The sequence below is a fragment of the Notothenia rossii genome (genome assembly GCF_949606895.1).
Source record: "Notothenia rossii genome assembly, chromosome: 2".
Classification (NCBI taxonomy): Eukaryota; Metazoa; Chordata; class Actinopteri; order Perciformes; family Nototheniidae; genus Notothenia; species Notothenia rossii.
In genome coordinates this window covers 33,981,067-34,000,221 of record NC_136904.1, presented here as the reverse complement: position 1 = coordinate 34,000,221, position 19,155 = coordinate 33,981,067, and the positions used below count along the sequence as shown (strand labels likewise).

The 19,155-nt window shown below is 40.1% G+C and overlaps 1 protein-coding gene across 2 annotated transcripts in view; it reads right to left on the bottom strand.

The window, feature by feature from the left end:
* The window catches only part of LOC307028240 (uncharacterized protein), a 51,570-nt gene extending 41,749 nt beyond the window's left edge, over positions 1 to 9,821 (bottom strand). For both annotated transcript variants that reach the window (XM_079663096.1, XM_079663097.1), the window contains exon 1: positions 275 to 9,821. In XM_079663096.1, coding sequence (XP_079519222.1) covers positions 275 to 333 — 59 coding nt within the window. In that variant the 5' untranslated portion in view covers positions 334 to 9,821. The remainder of the gene's footprint in view (positions 1 to 274) is intronic.
* Between the last annotated feature and the right edge of the window lie 9,334 nt (positions 9,822 to 19,155).

Below are 19,155 nucleotides of genomic sequence, written 5' to 3'. Positions count from 1 at the left end.
CAATACAGATATTCAATTATATGACTGTATTTAAATTTAAACTCCAATCTGGCCAAGGTATTTACCACAGGTTGATACATGTTTCATTCTTTTATGTTGACCTTATGAAGGCTGTTTGTCAAAAAAATAGGTTACTGAGTGGTGAACAATTTTCAAATTGCACAGAGCAAACCTTTAGCAAATTCAATTTATATCACAAAAAACGTTTACTTTAATGTTATACTGCAGGTATGGGTGAAATAAAGGTAAAACCTGTCATTGTCATGTGTCTCACCTGATGAGATTCTGCAGGAGCTGTCTGCTGGAGCTCTTTCTTTTGATGGACTCTGACATGGTGGATGGTCTGCTGCTGTTCTGCGGGACTGGTTCTGGTGCTGCTCGGTGGGCAGCCTCTGGTCCTGGGTCTGACCTTAGTTCTGGTCCTGAGATGTTTCCTACAGCTGCTCTGTTGTTCTTCTTCGTGTGTCTCTGTGGCTCATGTTGGCCTCTCTCTCCCTCACTCTCTGATCGCAGCTCTCTCCTCCCTCCATGTGGTTTTCATTGAAGCGTTTGACCCCCCCTCTCTCACCCTAACAGGGGTCATGTGACTCACCCAGGGGATTGTAAAATGATATCATAACAGTGGTTCAGTGTCAATATAATATGCATATATACATATTCATATTGTGAGGGAGTAACAGAGTGTGTGTTAGTATACAGTGATCTAATTAACACGTTCCGAGACTCCAGCTAATTATAGAGAGAAAGAAACACTAAACTCCCTCACTGCGCTTTAAAAATGCAACAACAACTGTGACATGCAGCTTCATCTTCTCATTTGCTGCAGTGTCATCTTCTCATTTGCTGTTTTTTACAGAACACAAAAAATACATTTGCATTATTTCAACAAAGCAACCAGTTAAAAATAAAACAATTTTTACCTGAGAAGTTATTGATGTCTCCAAAGTCATGACTGCTAAAGCAACATTAACAACTTATAGTCTTAGTCAAAAAAATACTTATTTGAATGCTACATTAACTTATAATAAAGTTAATGCCTCTCCAGACACCTTATCCTGCACAGCATGCAACCTCACTGATTGGGTCGTAAGATCTCCAGGGAGAAGTGCGTAACGTTTGTTGTACTATGTTGATGTCAGAGTTACCGAAGTTTTGTCCTCTGATAATATTTGGCAGCTCTGCCTTTGAGTCTTTCTGATTCATGGAGTTTCCAGATAAACATAAGGCTTAACTTGTTATTGCTACCTGCTGCTAGTATAAGGCCTAGCTGCCGTTTAGCACAGTTAGCTGCCTTGTCTATTTTAGTTGCACTTGACTGATGTTTAGCAGTGTAAAAAAGTTGTCACCCTCTATTTTTTTATCATTCATAAGTCATGTCATAACATTTTTATTTTGTGTGACTGGTGTATGTCTAAATTGCACTCTATGGGGGATAATTTGGTTAACTGCTTAAGTTAAGCCCCAAACCTGTTTTTCAGGTCTCAGGCTCGAAAATGACATTTCCAGAACAAATGACCATAACTACCCTTCTAAAAGGGGTAAATTAATCATCTTTTTTTTCAAAGAAATGATAAACCTGTGAATTGGATGTAGAAAAGTCAGAATCAATATAGATCATTTTTATTTTAATGAAAATTCAGATTGAACATAGTAAAATCTTTTTAATTATAGTGTCCGTCCAAAAACAAAATATTACTTATAGTGAAAACCACCCTTGGATGATGGGTTAGTAGACTAAAAGCTTCAAGAATCATAATTGCAACATATAATAAGTACCCTGTATCAAGATTGATGCAAAACAAGTGACATTTTACCTTTTTAGAGAGGTTTAGCAAAACAAATTCCACCTCTGGGGTAATTTGGGTGGAAATGGGTGTATTTGCCGTTGCTCTGGAACCCATTGGTCGATTTTGAACCGTTAGAGCCAATAGAATCGATGAGAAATTTCCACATACACACCAACGTTACCATTGAGAAATGAGAGCTATGCGCACGCAGTTTGCCCAAAGTGAAACCTATCTTACGCTCTGAAATCTGAAAACTTAAAACTATTGTTTATTGCTGATGGATTACCAGAAATCCTTTCAAAGTGACACAGACCCATTGGATTAACCTATGGATTAACCTTCAGCAGCGCTTTTATCGTTTTACCATTGAAGACAACTTTTGATCAGAATAACAGCTAAGGTAAGAAATGTGCCGTTTTAGCTACCGAATGCCACGTGTTGTGATGTCTGTTTTTGTTTCTCACGTTGCGTCGTTTTGATCATGGAGTGATGATAATGATACCTATCGAATCTGTGTAATCTCACGATGCTAATCGATGGGTTGGTTGTGCATTTACGATGAGTAATAAGAGTATTATACCGTGAGTTCTGTGCTAACGGCATTAGCATTTTCTCGCTCAGGGCTAATTCAGAGGCTCAGCATTAGTCTTTTGTTTTTTTTTGCTAAACATGGTTCATATCATCAGTTAGCTGAGTTTCTTCCCGTTACATGGATATGAAACATTTATAGATTATTCAATCTTAAGAAGCCCTCAGACACTGTTGCTTGCAGATGTTGTGGTTTCGGCCCCTTCGGCGGGTCCGTGGGGCTTAACAGGTAGGGTAGGTCAAATTTGAGAAACCAGCTCGAGTAAGCTAGAATTTGAAAGTACACAACCAAAATAAACCTGCCCCTTCCTTCAGACTTCCGAGCCCCTTCTCCAACACACACGAACGTGCACATGACCAATGAGGGCACGAGATAAGTTTGTGCATGAGATGGAAGGCTGACAGGCAGGTAGGCCATCCAATTATCTGCCGCGGGCCGAGGCAGATAATGGACTTGCTTTTTACAGCGCCACTGCTTCCACAGATGAAATATTTGTATATATTTATTGTCAAAGCATTTAATGTATTCATTGCAATCGGAATGTTAAGAGCATTCCATGGAATATAACAAAAAGTTCTGAAGTGAATTACCTACCCTACCTTTAACACTACAACCGCCAACGGGTACATTTTACCTGCAGGTGTTTTTTGATTGAATGTATATGTAACTTTTTTTCAATAACATATTAAAGTCTCCCAGTCCGTGACTTTTCCTGAAAGTGTGTTATGTAGCACCCTCTGTTGTTAGCAATTGTCAATAATGAAGTCAGATTGAAAAAATCGCTAAAAAAATGCCATTTATACCTATATCTGCCAGCGGGTAATATTTACCTCATAGAAAATGCAGCGTAAACATGACGTGTTGCTATAGCAACGCCTTTTATCTACTGCGGTTCCTTATAGATAGAGAGAGAGAGAGAGATATAGATAGATAGATAGACAGATAGATAGTTATAGATAGTGTAAAATCTTGGAGAATACAAGATCTTGGATGACTGAGCTCACGTTGAGGAGGTAATGCATGTGTGCCGATGTGTGCAGGTTACGTGCCAGTTGAATAAAGATGGACACTCGGAATGAGAGAAGTAGTCAGCTTCTTCTGTTTATGTAGACAATTATATGTCCGTAGAACATAACATTACAGAAAGATCGATAGATAGTTATAGATAGATAGATAGATAGAGAGATAAAGAGATTTGTACCTAAACAAAACACAAGTCTAACACCAAGCGTTTAAATCAGCACTCTTAGCAATATTTTATACTTCATGCTATCTGCACAAACTATGTCATATGAAAAGCTGAGAGTCCACAGATTCTATTGGTATAAGTTTCATCCCTGCGCGATAAAAACTCACTGTTCTACATGATAAATAAAAGAACATTGTACCTTGAAAATCAATAGCGGGTACATTTTACCCGTTGGCGGTTTTAGGTATACAGCGACCTCTGGCGGTTCTAGTGTTAAAGGCCCCTACACATCAAGCTGACATCAAAGAACACGCCCCGACGGAACACGACTGTTGTGTCGCCTCACGTCACTTGCGTCTTGGCCAACAGAACACACCGCAAAGACTTCAGCCAAAGGCCAAGTAACACGTACGAACTGCGCATGCGTGAGTGGCAATAACTCTCGTTACCAGCAGGCGGCGGTAGTGTGTATTCGTCTTTCAAAAGAGGCAACCGGAAGACAGACTGCGTGATATACAAACTTCAGGGTTGTGGTAGAATAGTCCGTTTTGCTTAGGAACCTTCCTAACGGAGTGAAATGACCCAGAAGTACCTCAGTGGCAGGCACAATAAGAGCCGTTCAAATTCTCTAGATGATAGGAAAGGAGGTTTCAAACTTATTTCTCAAAAAGAGAAATATGAACATTAGTTTTTACTGATATTATCAAATGACCGGCAGTGGCTCAGTCAGTAGGGGATTGGACTGTGAGCCGTAGGGTCGCCGGTTCGAGTCCCCGACCAGACCTAAATATGTGTGTGGAGTGCTACTTGGAGAGTTCCCGGTTCACCTCCTGCCCTGCCGTGGTGCCCTTGAGCAAGGCACCGGACAACCCCTTCCCCCCTCACTCCCATTGCTCCCCGGGCGCTGTGCAATAGCTGCCCACTGCTCCTAGTATACTCCTGGTACTAGGATGGGTTAAAAGCAGAGAACAAATGTCACTGTGTGTGCTGTGTGCTCTGCATGTGTGACCATTAAAGAGGGTTTCATCCCTCCCAATGTTATTATTATAATAAAGTCAACATTTCCCAGTCTTTACTGAGCTGTGTGGGGTTTGTTAAACTTTTAAAATATGTTTGAATGGTGACATACACAGTGATAGATGTTAAGGACTAACATTTTTAATAAATACATTTGTACTTATTTTAAGATATTTTCAAACAATAATACATATTGGGAACATTTGTAATAATGTGGACCGGAGGGAGAGGGTGACGAGCATAAGTTTCACTTCCCTTTCTTTTAGTCTCTTGATGACTTTACAGTAGTCCGTCGTTCTTATCATACATCCATGTAGTCCGCTGTATAGAAAACTGTAGTTTCCCCACAGCAGCAGATGCACATTTATGATGTCCTCTGGCGCATCATAAATACGTCGGATATTGAAAGTGCAGTCGGATTCTCAAAGTACCGCAGTCTCTCTCCTAAATCCTTTTGAATTTTCCTAGCGACTATTCCTTAACCCTGTGACGTTTCACACAGAGGTCAAGGAATAGACGATAGGGATAGACGATAGGAGCTGATTTTTGCAGTATTCGACCGCAACCCAGCAGAAAGAAACTATTTAAGCATTGTGGCTGGCAACCTTAAAGTACTGCTGCTACCACATATGCATCAGTAATTATAATCCAAGATTATATCGTAAGGGGCTGAGAGGCAGGGTAGTGGGAGGCACCTACATTCCCAACAGGTGGCTCCACCCTCTTTCAATTAGCAGTATTGGGAGCAGGTGTGGAGATCTCACACCTAGTGCAAATCACCCCTTCAAGGGAGACAAAGCACACAGAGTTGCTCAGTTGTGGGATGCACATGGAGGGAGCAGGAGGCTCCCAGTGTAAGGAAACGTTTTTTGTAAGCTGGTAAATCGGTTAGCGGCCCGGCTACGTTAGCCTTTGTTTAATGTAAGTTATCTTTGGAGTTTGATAGCAATAAAGCCTTTTTTGGATTTGAACACTGCCTCTGTCGTGATTGCTGCACTACCACTTTCCTCTTTATCTGCCCAGTCCTGTTACAATATTAACATACAACATCATAACACTGACAGGCAAATGATGTATCATCATGTAGCCTACATCTGTATCTTCTGACTTTTATTGTTAATAAAACTGTTAATTAAGCTAATTGTATCCTCATTCTAATGTTGTGTTATCTAATGGCTGTAGTAGTAAGGTACGAAATAAAGTTTTGTATTTTGCAGTAGCGGTAAAAAGTGGTTAATTATCAAATGTATAACTGTACAATGTAAACAATAATTAAAAATAGCCACATCGTCCAGGGTCCTGTCCATTAAATACTTGAAGAAGCTATTGTCCACCTCATGCAGGAAGTGTGGCAGAAAATTATGTGGCAACTGAGTTGGTCTTCGGTTTCTTAATTCCAGATCGCCATGATGTAAAATAAACGATTGCGTCCAGGTGAGATGAAAATGAAAAATAATAGCCGTCTGTGATCGCCTTCTTCACTTCCGTTTCGCTTCTAATGCGCTGATTAGTTAAGCTGAACAGCCAATCAGAGTGATTTATTTTGCCGACAGCATGCAATCAGGGGAGGAAGGTGTTGGCACGGCCGAAAAGACACAAAGGTGCCGGACACATCAATCTGAGTGCGACAGGACGCCTATCTACGTCCTATCCTATCCTACTTTTCAACACAACATTAAACATGCGTGCTGAATGTTAAAGGTCACGTTGAGTTGTTGTAACTGATTAGTTTTCCGTTGAGTTCCAAGTAGCAGAGAAAAAAACCTGGAAGTGACTCATTAATCATTTAAGATTATATATAACTGTGAGTGTAACATTCCTAAAAAGTATTTCGGTCACCAGAGTAAATTAATGTGTTTCTTGGATTTTTTTTTTACAATAATCTTTCACACACAGTGGTTATATTATATATATATTATCCATTAAAAATAAGCTGGCTCAATATACATTTTCCCCTAGTGTATTTGTTATGCACCGACAGAAATGTTAAGAGAGTTTCATTTTCATGTTGTTTTGTCACTAACCATTTACCTCTCATTCCAGGCTTCCTGATTGTGTCTCCTCAGTGATGCAAATTAGTCGCTTTTCGGCGCCTCCCGTTTTTTTAACGCTGATTTGGCTGAATTGTGTAATTGGTGGAGAACCGAAGAGTTTTCGTTTTGGGGGGGGCGTCAGTCCGTCCGTCCGACTGGCGGACAACTTCTCACTTCAAAAAAGAAGAAGAAATCTAGATCGCAAAATAATTAAACAAGCGAGTGCCTGTTTTTTTTTACTGGCCAAGGACAGGTTCCTTGAACACAACACGAGCGTAACGTGTCTTCACGTGGTATATGTATCGTCAGAAAGGAGTGTAGACTAGAGTGTTGACGGAGAGCACCGGAACGCCGCTCCAGCTCTTCAAATATTGCAGTACCCATAACGGCCCGTCCACACACAGGCATGAAAAAAATCTTTCAAAGCTTCGCCCATTCACTTGAATGGGGTGACGTAGAAGATTTTTAATCTTTGCCGAACTGCATTGTGGGGAGCGGAGCATGGCTTTGCAAGCATTGTGAGCATTGTGAGCATCAAAAGTTGAGCAATGTTCAACTTTTGATGCTCCCAAATGCTTGCGAAGCTGGCATCAGCCAATCAAATCCTGTTTATGCAAATCCCGCCAGTGCAAGCGCTAGCCAATCAAACCGCATGTACTGTATGCAGATACCGCTGCGGTCTTTTCCATATGTCATAAAATGGAGGATAAATTAATCATCGCTGTAGGAAATGTCCCGGTTCTTTACGACTGCTCTCTGTTCACCTACCGGGACCTAAACCGGAGGAACCAGGCATGGAGGGAGGTGGCAGAGACAGTTGGTGAAACTGGTAGGTTTTCACCTTTTTGGGGAGTTTATATCCAGTTAATTCGTTTTAACATTGAATGGACAGGCTTTGTATGCCAGGGGCGGGCGGGAGATTCCTGATTGGTTGTTGGTCGCCTTGGGCGCGTGAAATCGCCAAGCTTCAGACACGCCCAGCATCAAGATTTTTCAAGATTTTTTTCATGCCTGTATGTGGACGGGCCGTTAGGAGCAGTACACATGCCGCAGTGTTTGTGTGGCTGTGTCTTTAGTTGTAAGCACAGTGGCGATCTGTTGTTATTAGCATTTGGTTAGCTAGCTATGCTAACGAATTTAAAGAGCTTTTCTACAACCAGGCTCAAATAACCTCAGCTCAGTGAGGTTAAGGCACACCTTGATATTCATTATAGTTATTAATGAGACATTAGAGACTAAATGAAAAACAGTTATAAAATACTATATGACAGTAACAAAAAAGTTGTTAAAAATAACAAGAATAGAGTTTAAAAGGGGAGTGATTTGTAAAATAACCAAAAAGAAAAATCTGCTTACAGTTCTGTTTCAAATGGGTGTTGAAATATGTATCCATAGATCTCCTCATGTTGCTCTCAAAGTGCACCAGATTGATGCTTTTAACTTCAATATTTAAAAAAATATCTTCCCGGGGGAACATGCCCCCGGACCCCCCTAGAGGAGGTTAGCCCCCCCCCACTTAATGTTCACATGGATAGAATACTAAATACATTTGCACACATCATGTGTCCATATATTTCTGTTGTGGTGGTCATGCCACACCGTGCACGTGCATGCATACGCGAGTCATGGTAAGATATCTGGATTAAGAGGTTGCTTTTTCTTTGCACAGCATGAAAGAAAGGCCAAATGAATGGGCTGTGATTTTAGGTTTTTTAAGCAGAGGTTGAGTTCAATCATTTGTACGGCCCTCTGAGGATGTGGTAAAAATTGAAAGGAAAAAGGTTCCCCACCCCTGGTGTAAATAATAATAAAAACCCTTGATTTATAACTTAACATCTCTGTCTCCTATTGATCTGAGTATATTATAAAGAATAGCCAGTTAATTGAAGCATTATAGCACAGGCCTTTGTCAGATGGTATATTACACTGTTTTTTTTCTGCTTCTAATAGTTCTCTCTTTTTTCACCATATCTGTGTTTGCATCACTGCTCCTCTGCTCATCATAGACTGTATATATAAGGTGCTCATCAGCACCAGCCCCGCCCCTGATTGTTTTCACCTGTGTCTTGTTGTCGTGTGTTTAAATTCCCCAGTCTCCCAGTGTTCATTATCTGTTCGTCTTGTCTCATGCCAAAGTCAGGTCTATGCTCTCTTTGTTATCAAGAACGTTTTGTTCCTCACAACGTGAGCGATTTTCTTTTGTTCTCATTTTGTCATCTCATCCTGAGGTTAGATAGTGATTTTGTTCATCTTTTGGAAAAATAAAGTATCTTACAAATACTTTACCTCTGTCTCCCGGGTCGTGCAATTGGGTCCTATATCCTGAGTGTCTGAGTTCATAAAAGTATTTTTCTTACATGTTTTATTACCAATACATTTAAAGGCGGGTAGGTAAGTTTGAGAAACCGGCTCGAGATACACTTTTTGTTATATTCCATGGAATGCTCTTAACATCCTGATAGCAATGAATATATTAAGTGCTTTGACATAAAATCCATACAAATCTGTGGAAGCTGTAGTACTGTAAAAAGCACGACCAATCATTTTAGCCGGCCCAGGTAAAATAACTGGATGGCCTACCTGCCTGTCAGCCTTCCATCTGTGCACAAACTTATCTCGTGCCCTCATTGGTTGGAGGAGGGGTTCTGTAAGGAAGTGGTAGATTTTTTCCAGCTGTGTATTTTCAAATTCTAGTGCACTTGAGCTGGTTTCTCCAAAATTACCTACCCCACCTTTAATAGAATAAACAAATGTTAAAGGCATTTAATTATGTATAAGCAGTGCAAACTAAATTGTCACGTTTTCATTTTTTTAATAGAAAAAGGAAAATACAAATGAAGCCCAATTTAAAAAATAAATAAATATCATCATGAAAAGATGTACTGTCTTCATAAAAACCTAATAACCAGCACATAATTGACTTCAATCGAGAGCTTTAGATCGAAGAAGGCCGTGGTGTATGAAGCTCTGATATGAGCATTAGCAGCAGCAGCAGCCTGAGAACGAGGCTGAAGGAATAAAGGGTTTTTGGTGGATCTGGTTACTGTTCAGCAGGTTATGAATAAGAAATGGCAGCTCAGAACAGGAGCAGCTGCTGGAGGCAATGAGCTGATCAGACTGTCCAGCTCCTAATACTCCAAGTGTGTCTGTTTGTCTATGAAGGTAGATATGGTACAAAATGCGAGCGCTTGTAAAACCTGATGTGAGCACTTGCAGAAAAATAATCTGAGCTGTGCATACATTTACACTTGTATAAAATATCCACGTATCTGTGAACCAAATTTGAAGTCCTGCCGATCTAGATCTCTCCGCTTCGCGTCGGCTCCTGATCAGCCTGTCGGTGTTCTTTTCCCCATAATGACCGCGTCGCTGCACATTATCCCTTACATATGATTATACAGTATAGAGTCATTATTCATTTGTTTTAAAGCAGGAGGCGCAAACGCTTGCCTCGGGGAGGGAGAAAAAGAGCCAAAGCGGAGAATAAACAGAACCATGCGAGGGAAGTCTTCTTCGCTGCTTTTGTGGCAGACTACAGCGCCACTTACAGGCCTGGCATATGTACTACAGCGTCTCCAGCGCTTTTGAGCAGCAATGGCCGGCCGTGGCCCCACCTCTCATTCCCCTGATAGGTGGAGAATTGACCAATAGCCGTAGCGCCACCGTCCTGACGTCAGGACAGTGTTTAAATCTGGATCAGTCTGTATCAGATCCGTTGCAGCCCCTTTTTTTAGAGATTTGGGTATGGAGGAAAATAGAGAGGGTTGTGTTTTCTGACACTTGGTGAGTTCCCTGGAACACCGGGGACACATATTCATGTATAAAAGACGTACAAAAGTGCATTTTGCATGATAGGTCACCTTTAAGTAAAACAGCTGAAATAAAAAGTCTGAAAAGAAAAAGCTGTGTCATTGGAGTGTAATCCTGTTTTAAAGTCCGGGTAGGTGCCTCAAGTCTCTTTCAAGTGGGGAACTCTGCAAGCAAAATCAGAGGAGACTCGACAGTGACCCCGCAGTCATCCGGTTCGACCTGACTATGGCTGTGACTGTTGCCCCTTTCACACTGAGCTAGAACGGGAGCTGCGTTAGTGTGAAAGGGGCAAAGTGTGAGATATTTATAAAATATATATTTTTCTGCAAGTGAACATTTCATCACTAAGTTCATTTTTTTCTACAAGCTACAAAACTTTTCTTTTTTTTCTGTGACTTCAAAATTGGTTCACAGATACGTGGATATTTTATACAAATGTAAATGTATGCACACAAGCTCAGATTTTTTTCCTGCAAGTGCTCACATCAGGTTTTACAAGTTCTCGCATTTTGCACCATATCTACCTTCATACTGTCTGCTGGTCTGTTTGTGTTCACTTCTGAAAACAAAGACTGAAGTGGAACTTTCTCTTTAAAAACTCTCTCCGTCTATCAACCCAACACACAGATGTGCATTAGGTCACACAGGCATTTCCAGCCAACACTGATTTACACACACACACACACACACACACACACACACACACACACACACACACACACACACACACACACACACACACACACACACACACACACACACACACACACACACACACACACACACACACACACACACACACACACACACACACACACACACACACACACACACACACACACACACACACACACACATACACACACACTCATTCGTCCACCCCCCAAATCCCACGGGAGCTTGAAACACTCCACAAACAATGGTCGTCAAGGCAACACTCCCACAGCACTTAACACAGTCTGACTGTCGTAACAGCTCGGCATGAGGCTGATGGTGACGGACGGAGGCGCCGCCCCGGCAGCCAACTTTAACACTTTCTCCAATGTTTCCCCCATGAGGATTTCTGTTAAGAGAGGAAAAGTAGGAAAACACAAAACACACATTGCTGAAAAACTGCATGGCTGACAGATCTTTGTTAATTAAATGCCTAAACAACAAAAGTTACAAAGAATATTCACAACATCTGATACAGTAGATTTATAAGTGCACATGCTTTAAAATATTTCAATATTAACCCAGAATAGGCAGTATATACTTGAGCTATCATCAACATATCCTTTAAATCAAAGTTATAATGTACGAATCGTATTTTCTCTTGAATGACAATATGGCTGCTGTTGTAAGGTCATATCATTGCATTTTAGTTCACCAGTTCACTAGGTGGCACTGTGACATTGAAGTTGTTGCCGTTCAATAAGCATAGAAGAGGAACTGGGGGCTAGGTGGTTATGCTAAATATGTGATGAACCGGAGTCGCAGTTTGGCGCTACCAGAAACCAATAAACTCCACTATGCTCACCAGAAGCCTCCTGTGAGTTACTACATAATGGCGACGATGATAAAAGTACAGCAGATGCCTGGTGGAAATGCACGCAAATGAGGAGAGACAGCAAGCGCATTTCGTGGCATCTGCGGGCAGTGGCAAGTACTTCCGGCATCTGCCACAGAGTCCGCTACTCCGTGGTATCTGTGGCAAGTATATGCCACAGATGTGGTATCTGTGGCAAGTATATGCCACAGCCACAACTTGCCGTGGCAAGTAAATGCCACAACCATGCCACAACTTGCCGTGGTATATGCCACAACTTATATATGCCACAACTTGCCGTGGCATGTAGGCTATATGCCACAACTTGCCGTGGCAAGTAAATGCCACAAGTTAAGAGTTAAGAGAAGGTTTACGGTAGCTGCCACTCGCCTTCCGTGGCAAATGCTGATATTTAAACCCGTATTTATCGCGTAAAATGTCGCTGTTTTAGCATGACTTTATCGGACTGATCTGTACACAAGACTGATGATCTGTTACTGATGGTCCGATCATATTTTTCAAAAAGATTAAACATATGTTCTATAGATTTTACTTGGAGAACGTGGTTTGTTAAAATAAATAAACGTGCTATTTTTATGATAATAGTCGGTACTCGAGTTGAGGGGGGATGGCATCCCCCCTGAAATAAAAACGGTTAAAATCATCCCCCTTCTAAAACGCATGGCGGGACCAATACGATTTTCATTGCCATAAGCAATAGCTGTGCACATGATATAACCTTTCACCCTTGATGGATTTCCATCATACATAATACACATAAGGATTATCTTATGTTAATGTTGGTATAGGCTACTTGACAGTAAGTGTGCTTCTATTGTTTGTTTTATATATAAATATATACATTCACTTGAAAAGACTGTAATTTCCTATTGTTACTGTTTTACTTTATGACAACTAGTGGTCATTTTCTGTGTTTTTGTTATGTCAGTGTTCATTTACTGAGTTTGTGATTTGTGACTTATTAATAAGGAAAACATCATCCTTAAAATTATTTTTTTTAATGTATTTTTAAATGTTCTAAATTTGAAAAAAATAGATAAAAATAAACTAAAGTTAAAATCTTGTTTTTCATGCCCCAAGAGCAATAAAAACAATTGGTAAAAAAATCCTGAGTGAGGCTTTCATAATTCATGGATGAAAGGGTTAAGAAAGACAAACATATGTTTCTATTGGTTTTAGTGAGATGGTTTATTGTAGTGTATTCTTACATATTCAGTAGGCTATATTGTTTATTCTTTAGATACTCTGTAGATAAATATCTACTAATAATGCGTAAATTATTTCCTGTTTCTTTTTATTATTATTATTTGCTGTAACGCAAAGATTTCAACATTTTAGATAAATAAATTAAATACAACGTATCATATCAAAATCTGTTTATGTTAATTAGCAACACAATGATTTGATATTTGCATGCATGACATATAACCTTTTTACTGATGCACACAAAAAGTTTTAACAAGGGTGTAATTATATTACATTGTAACCCTCTTTCCTCAACATATTAAATCAACTTTATACGGTTAAATGAGGATTGCTTGGAGTATCATGCTTAAGAGAACATTCTTCATGTTAATTGTTCACCACTTTCAAAACGCAATAAAAGGATGGATAAAAAAGCATGCATTGTGTCTTGATTTTTAATATACTGTCATGATTGTCTTAACGGAATAACATGGTTTGTTTGGATTCACCGATATCAATATCTAATAAGAATAATCTGAAGCATTTAAATAAAAATGTTCAACCAGAATTAAAATATTAAACAACAAAACAGATACAATGACATTAATCTGTTTATTAACAACGAAAATAATACAAATTAAGTACATATGCCTGGATTTAAAATAACACATTTATACATGTGTACAATCAAATATAACTGTCCTTTGCCTCATTTATAAAATATAAATCTTAGCATCTCACTAGCAGTGGCAACTGCAATCAGTTACAGCTGCCCTAAGTCTGTAGACAAGTCTAATAACACCATTGTACACGTTGCTGTGTCAATACAGATATTTATTTTTAATTATTTGTCTTTACTAGTAACAATACACCTGGTTATCGTAGCAAGCAGTGGAAACTCCCCTCAAGAAGCGACAAGGGCTTGCGTTGCAACGCTCACTTGCCAATATTTCTTTTTTTATTACAATATAGGCCTATGTTTAGCATACTATCATAGATATAGCACGTTTGTTTATTTTAGCAAACCACGTAGGCTATTCCAAGTAAAATTGAATATAAATGATAATTTATTATCTTTTTGAAAAATAGAGATCGCACATCAGTCCTGTGTACAGATCAGTCCGATAAAGTCATGCCTAAACAGCGACATTTTACACGATAAATACGAGTTTAAATATCAGCATTTGCCACGGAAGGCGAGTGGCAGCTACCGTAAAACTTCTCTTAACTCTGGCATCTTGTGGCAACTCCCGTTCAGCATGCGCAAATGCCACGGCAAGTTGTGGCATATGCTTGCCACGGCAAGTTGTTGCATATGCTTGCCACGGCAAGTTGTGGCATCTGTGGCATTTACTTGCCACGGCAAGTTGTGGCATATGCTTGCCACGGCAAGTTGTGGCATCTGTGGCATTTACTTGCCACGGCAAGTTGTGGCATATACTTGCCACAGATGCCACAGAGTAGTGGCCTCTGTGGGAGATGCCACAAATGCCAAGGCACATGCCACGGCAATGTAGTGGCAACACTCATTGTGTTCTAGTATGATAAATAAAATAACATTGTACCTTGAAAATCAATGCATTCGTTCATTTGACACGTTGGTGGTTTTAGGTAGGCTATACAGCGACCCCTTGTGGTTCTAGTGTGAAGTAAAAGTAGAAGTAGCCAACCTAAATGTTGGAATACTCTGTTACAAGTAAAAGTCATGCATTAAAATGTTACTCAAGTAAAAGCGCAAAATGATTAGCATAACAATATACTTAAAGTGCATATTACATGTTTTCATTATAATGATTGATCATGAAAGTGTTCTCAAAGCTGGTAAAGGTGCAGCTAGTTTTAATGACTTTGTATACTGTAGTAGGGTATCTTGTGAATTTACTCCAGGAGTAACTATAAAGTCTGATTTAAGACTTGATTATATGTATCATCATTAATCAGAATCTGTAGTAAGTAACTAAAGGTAGCGTATTAAATAAATGTAGGGGAGTAGGCTACAATTACACAATTTACCTCTGAGTTGTAGTGGGGTAAGTAGCCTACTACGTAACATACCATTTACATACTCAACTAAAGTACAACTAGGCTATTTCTAAATCACAAGTACAGTACTTGAGTATACAAGTTTCCCACCTCTGGTCAACAATGTTAGATCTTTATGTCAACTTACTAATAATATATCTTGAGTATTATCATAAAAATAGCACGTTTATTTATTTTAACAAACCACGTTCTACAAGTAAAAGCTATAGAACATATGTTTAATCTTTTTTAAAAAATATGATCGGACCATCAGTAACAGATCATCAGTCTTGTGTACAGATCAGTCCGATAAAGTCATGCCAAAACAGCGACATTTTACGCGATAAATACGGGTTTAAATATCAGCATTTGCCACGGAAGGCGGGTGGCAGCTACGGTAAACCTTCTCTTAACTCTTAACTTGTGGCATTTACTTGCCACGGCAAGTTGTGGCATATACTTGTCACGGCAAGTTGTGGCATATATAAGTTGTGGCATATACTGGCATGGTTGTGGCATTTACTTGCCACGGCAAGTTGTGGCTGTGGCATATACTTGCCACAGATACCACATCTGTGGCATATACTTGCCACAGATACCACGGAGTAGCGGCCTCTGTGGCAGATGCCGGAAGTACTTGCCACTGCCTGCAGATGCCACGAAATGAGCCAGGCCCTACTGCAAATGAGCGAGACCGTTGAGTGGCTATGTTAACGGCGCCAAACACCGGACAGTGGTGTGAGCTAGAAGATGGCGGCGGCAACGGTAGGAAAAACCGTTCCTTTTGAGAGTCAATCCCAGACGTGGGAGGAATATTGTGAGGTTCTCCAATATTTCTTCGAAGCTAATGAGATCAAATATGCAGGTCGGCAGAAAGCTATTTTGCTCAGTTCAGTTGGCAGTCAGACTTACAGCCTTATGAGGAACGTTATCAGCCCGGCGAAGCCAGGAGATAAGATTTTTTATTGAGCTTGTTCAGCTGCTGAAAGACCATTTCAACCCCAAACCCAGTGAAATTGTACAGCGCTACAAATTTAACTCAAGAAGTAGGAAGCTGGGAGAAACAGTCATGGAGTACGTTGCTGTGTTAAGGAAATTAGCACAAGATTGTAAATATGGAGACAAGTTAACAGAAATGCTGCGTGACAGGCTGGTCTGTGGGATTGGGGAGGATCTCCTACAACGGCGATTGTTGTCAGAGCCGGATTTGACCTTCGACAGGGCACTGAAGCTGGCCCAGGCTATTGAGACAGCCAGCAAGGATGTGAGAGACTTACAGTCATTGGAGTCAGCACCCTCGCACATGAGAGCACCTGAGGCAGTGCACAAGATGACGGCAAGGCAGAGCCCCAGTGAGCAGCAGCACAGCATAAGGCTTGCACATAGCTGGGGACTGTAGGTTTATTAAAGAGACCTGTCACAAGTGTGGGAAGATAGGCCATATTCAGAAAGTGTCAAAAGGCTCAGTTAGTGCTTCACAAGCAAAAGGGGGTGGAGTATATCACTCCACTATGCTCACCAGAAGCTTCCTGGGAGTTACTACAGCTGCACTCAGGGATGTAGTGCTGCCGCCAGAGAGAACCGGAACGCGGCTCCGAGCGAGAGAGAGAGAGAAAGAGCGCAGTGGGTCTTAAAATGATTTGGTCATCATTTATGTAAACAATTATTTCCGAGGCACACCTTTATATGATCATTATAGTTATAAAAAAATCAGAATATAAACAGTTATGAAATGCTGACAGTAAAACAAAGATTCAACAGACAAAAAATATGATCAACGTCTCTGTTGAGTCTCACTTGTTTATCGATTTGAGGAAAGCGTAAAAATGTGTGATTTTCTGACTTCTCGCGCATACATGGTTGCCAGGGTTGCCTTTCTGTTTATTCTCCGTGCTGGATTTAGCAGCAGAGGTGGGGTTTCGCCGGTCAACTTGTCTGTTAAAGTTTAAATCTTCCGGACAAAATTAGAAAAGTGCTGGTCAAAGGTCTTCTTTGTTATTTATTGAACTTTAAAAACAAATGAATAACGACTCTATATAATAATATAAGAATAATACACGGAGGACGGAGCCTCTCTTTTCCTCCCCCTCTCCTGACAGCCCGACTGCTGTCAAGCCAGCCGTCTTTCACTTTTGCGTGGTCAAACCAGCCGCCCCTGTATTTTGAGTGCGCGATTAGTTACAGGTTTACGGTAATGCAATAAAACAACCCTGGGAAGCTGGATTTCAAAGTAAATGATGGCATGTGGTTCATTCCTATTATTTGCGATTGAGGAACAGGGTAATTTATGAGAATAATTGTAGGACTTATTGCTTCATAAACTTGTTGCACAAATACTATGAACTACTTTTACTGTGTACTTTTTGAGAATGGCAAAATTCCCTCCAGAGAACAAGAAGGAGCATTTTTGTCTAACTTTGACGTGGGATAAAAAATATTTCTTCCATAAGTAGTTTATGAAACTGCCATGTTTGTACTTAATACTTCTAGGACTACTTGCAAACATAATATGAACTACTTTTACTGTGTACTTTTTCAGTAATTTGAGTCTTCAAAGTCCTCTCCAGAGAACAAGAATGAGCATTTTTGTCAACTTTAATGTGGTCTAAAAAACATTTCTTCCATAAGTAGTTTATGAGTCTGCCATGTTTGTACTTAGTACTTCTTAGACTACTTGCAAAAATAATATGAACTACTTTTACTGTGTACTTTTTGAGTAATTTGAGTTTCAAAGTCCCCTGCAGACAACAAGAAGGAGCATTTTCGTCTAACTTTGACGTGGGATAAAAAACATTTCTTCCATAAGTAGTTTATGAAACTGCCATATTTGTACTTAGTACTTCTTAGACTACTTGCACAAATAATATGAACTACTTTTACTGTGTACTTTTTGAATAATTTCAAAGTTAGACAAAAATACTCCTCCTTGTTGTCTGGAGGGGACTTTGAAACTCAAATTACTGCTCATCATAGACTGTATATATAAGGTGCTCATCAGTTTTAACACCGAAAAAATATCACAGAATGTCAGAGAACAGGGTTACGTTGATCATACTCCGCATATTTGTCCGGGTGTTTTGATTTCAAGTGGTTGAGTAATCCCGAAGTGGTGAAAGTCTTTGCAGTTACACCCCCTCAAGAAATGTCAGCTGAACACGTTTTACAAATCGCAATCCGCGCCTCTCTCTCTGATATTTTTAAATATCTCCAAGCGGCAGACATGTTGGCTGTGAGCCAGCCGCGAGCATGGTCGCGCGCCGTGCTTGTCGCCGCGTTTTGATTACGTCATCACAACAACACGTTAGGTTACCAAACTTATAGAGAGGCGAAGTCCCGCCCATCTACTTCCGACCCATGGGACCCCGGAAGCGGAAAATTATACATTGACGTCAATGGAGAGAGAAAAGTCATCTTTCGATCCCGTTTGAATTGTGTCACGAATGACACATATGATGTTTGTCAAATTAAAAGAACATTTTGCAAGTCAAAAAAATAAAAATGTGTCGTAAAACTGTGAAGTTACAATTTTTTTTGTGTGAAACCGCTCAGTGAACTACAGGTCTCTGGTCTCGCACAATAGAGAGGCGAAGTCCCTCCCCTTCCGGGAGCCTCCATGGGACCCCGGAAGCGGAAAATTATACATTGAAGTCAATGGAGAGAGAAAAGTTATCTTTTGATCCCGTTTGAATTGTGCCACGAATGACACATATGATGTTTGTCAATCTTAAACAATCATTTCCATGTAAAAAAAGTCACAGTTTGTCGTAAAAATGCTGAAATATAAGACTATGAATAATACGCAACTAGAAAGACTACAAATCCCAAATGCATTCTGGGTCGCGTAAGTGATGTCATAGGCGATAATGCTCCAAGACTGGTTGTGACTCGCAAAGCAAAGAGGAAGAAGAAGACTGATTTATTCCCTCCAATAAATATAAGAGATTGCTCCAATAAATTCACTTTTACAAGATGCC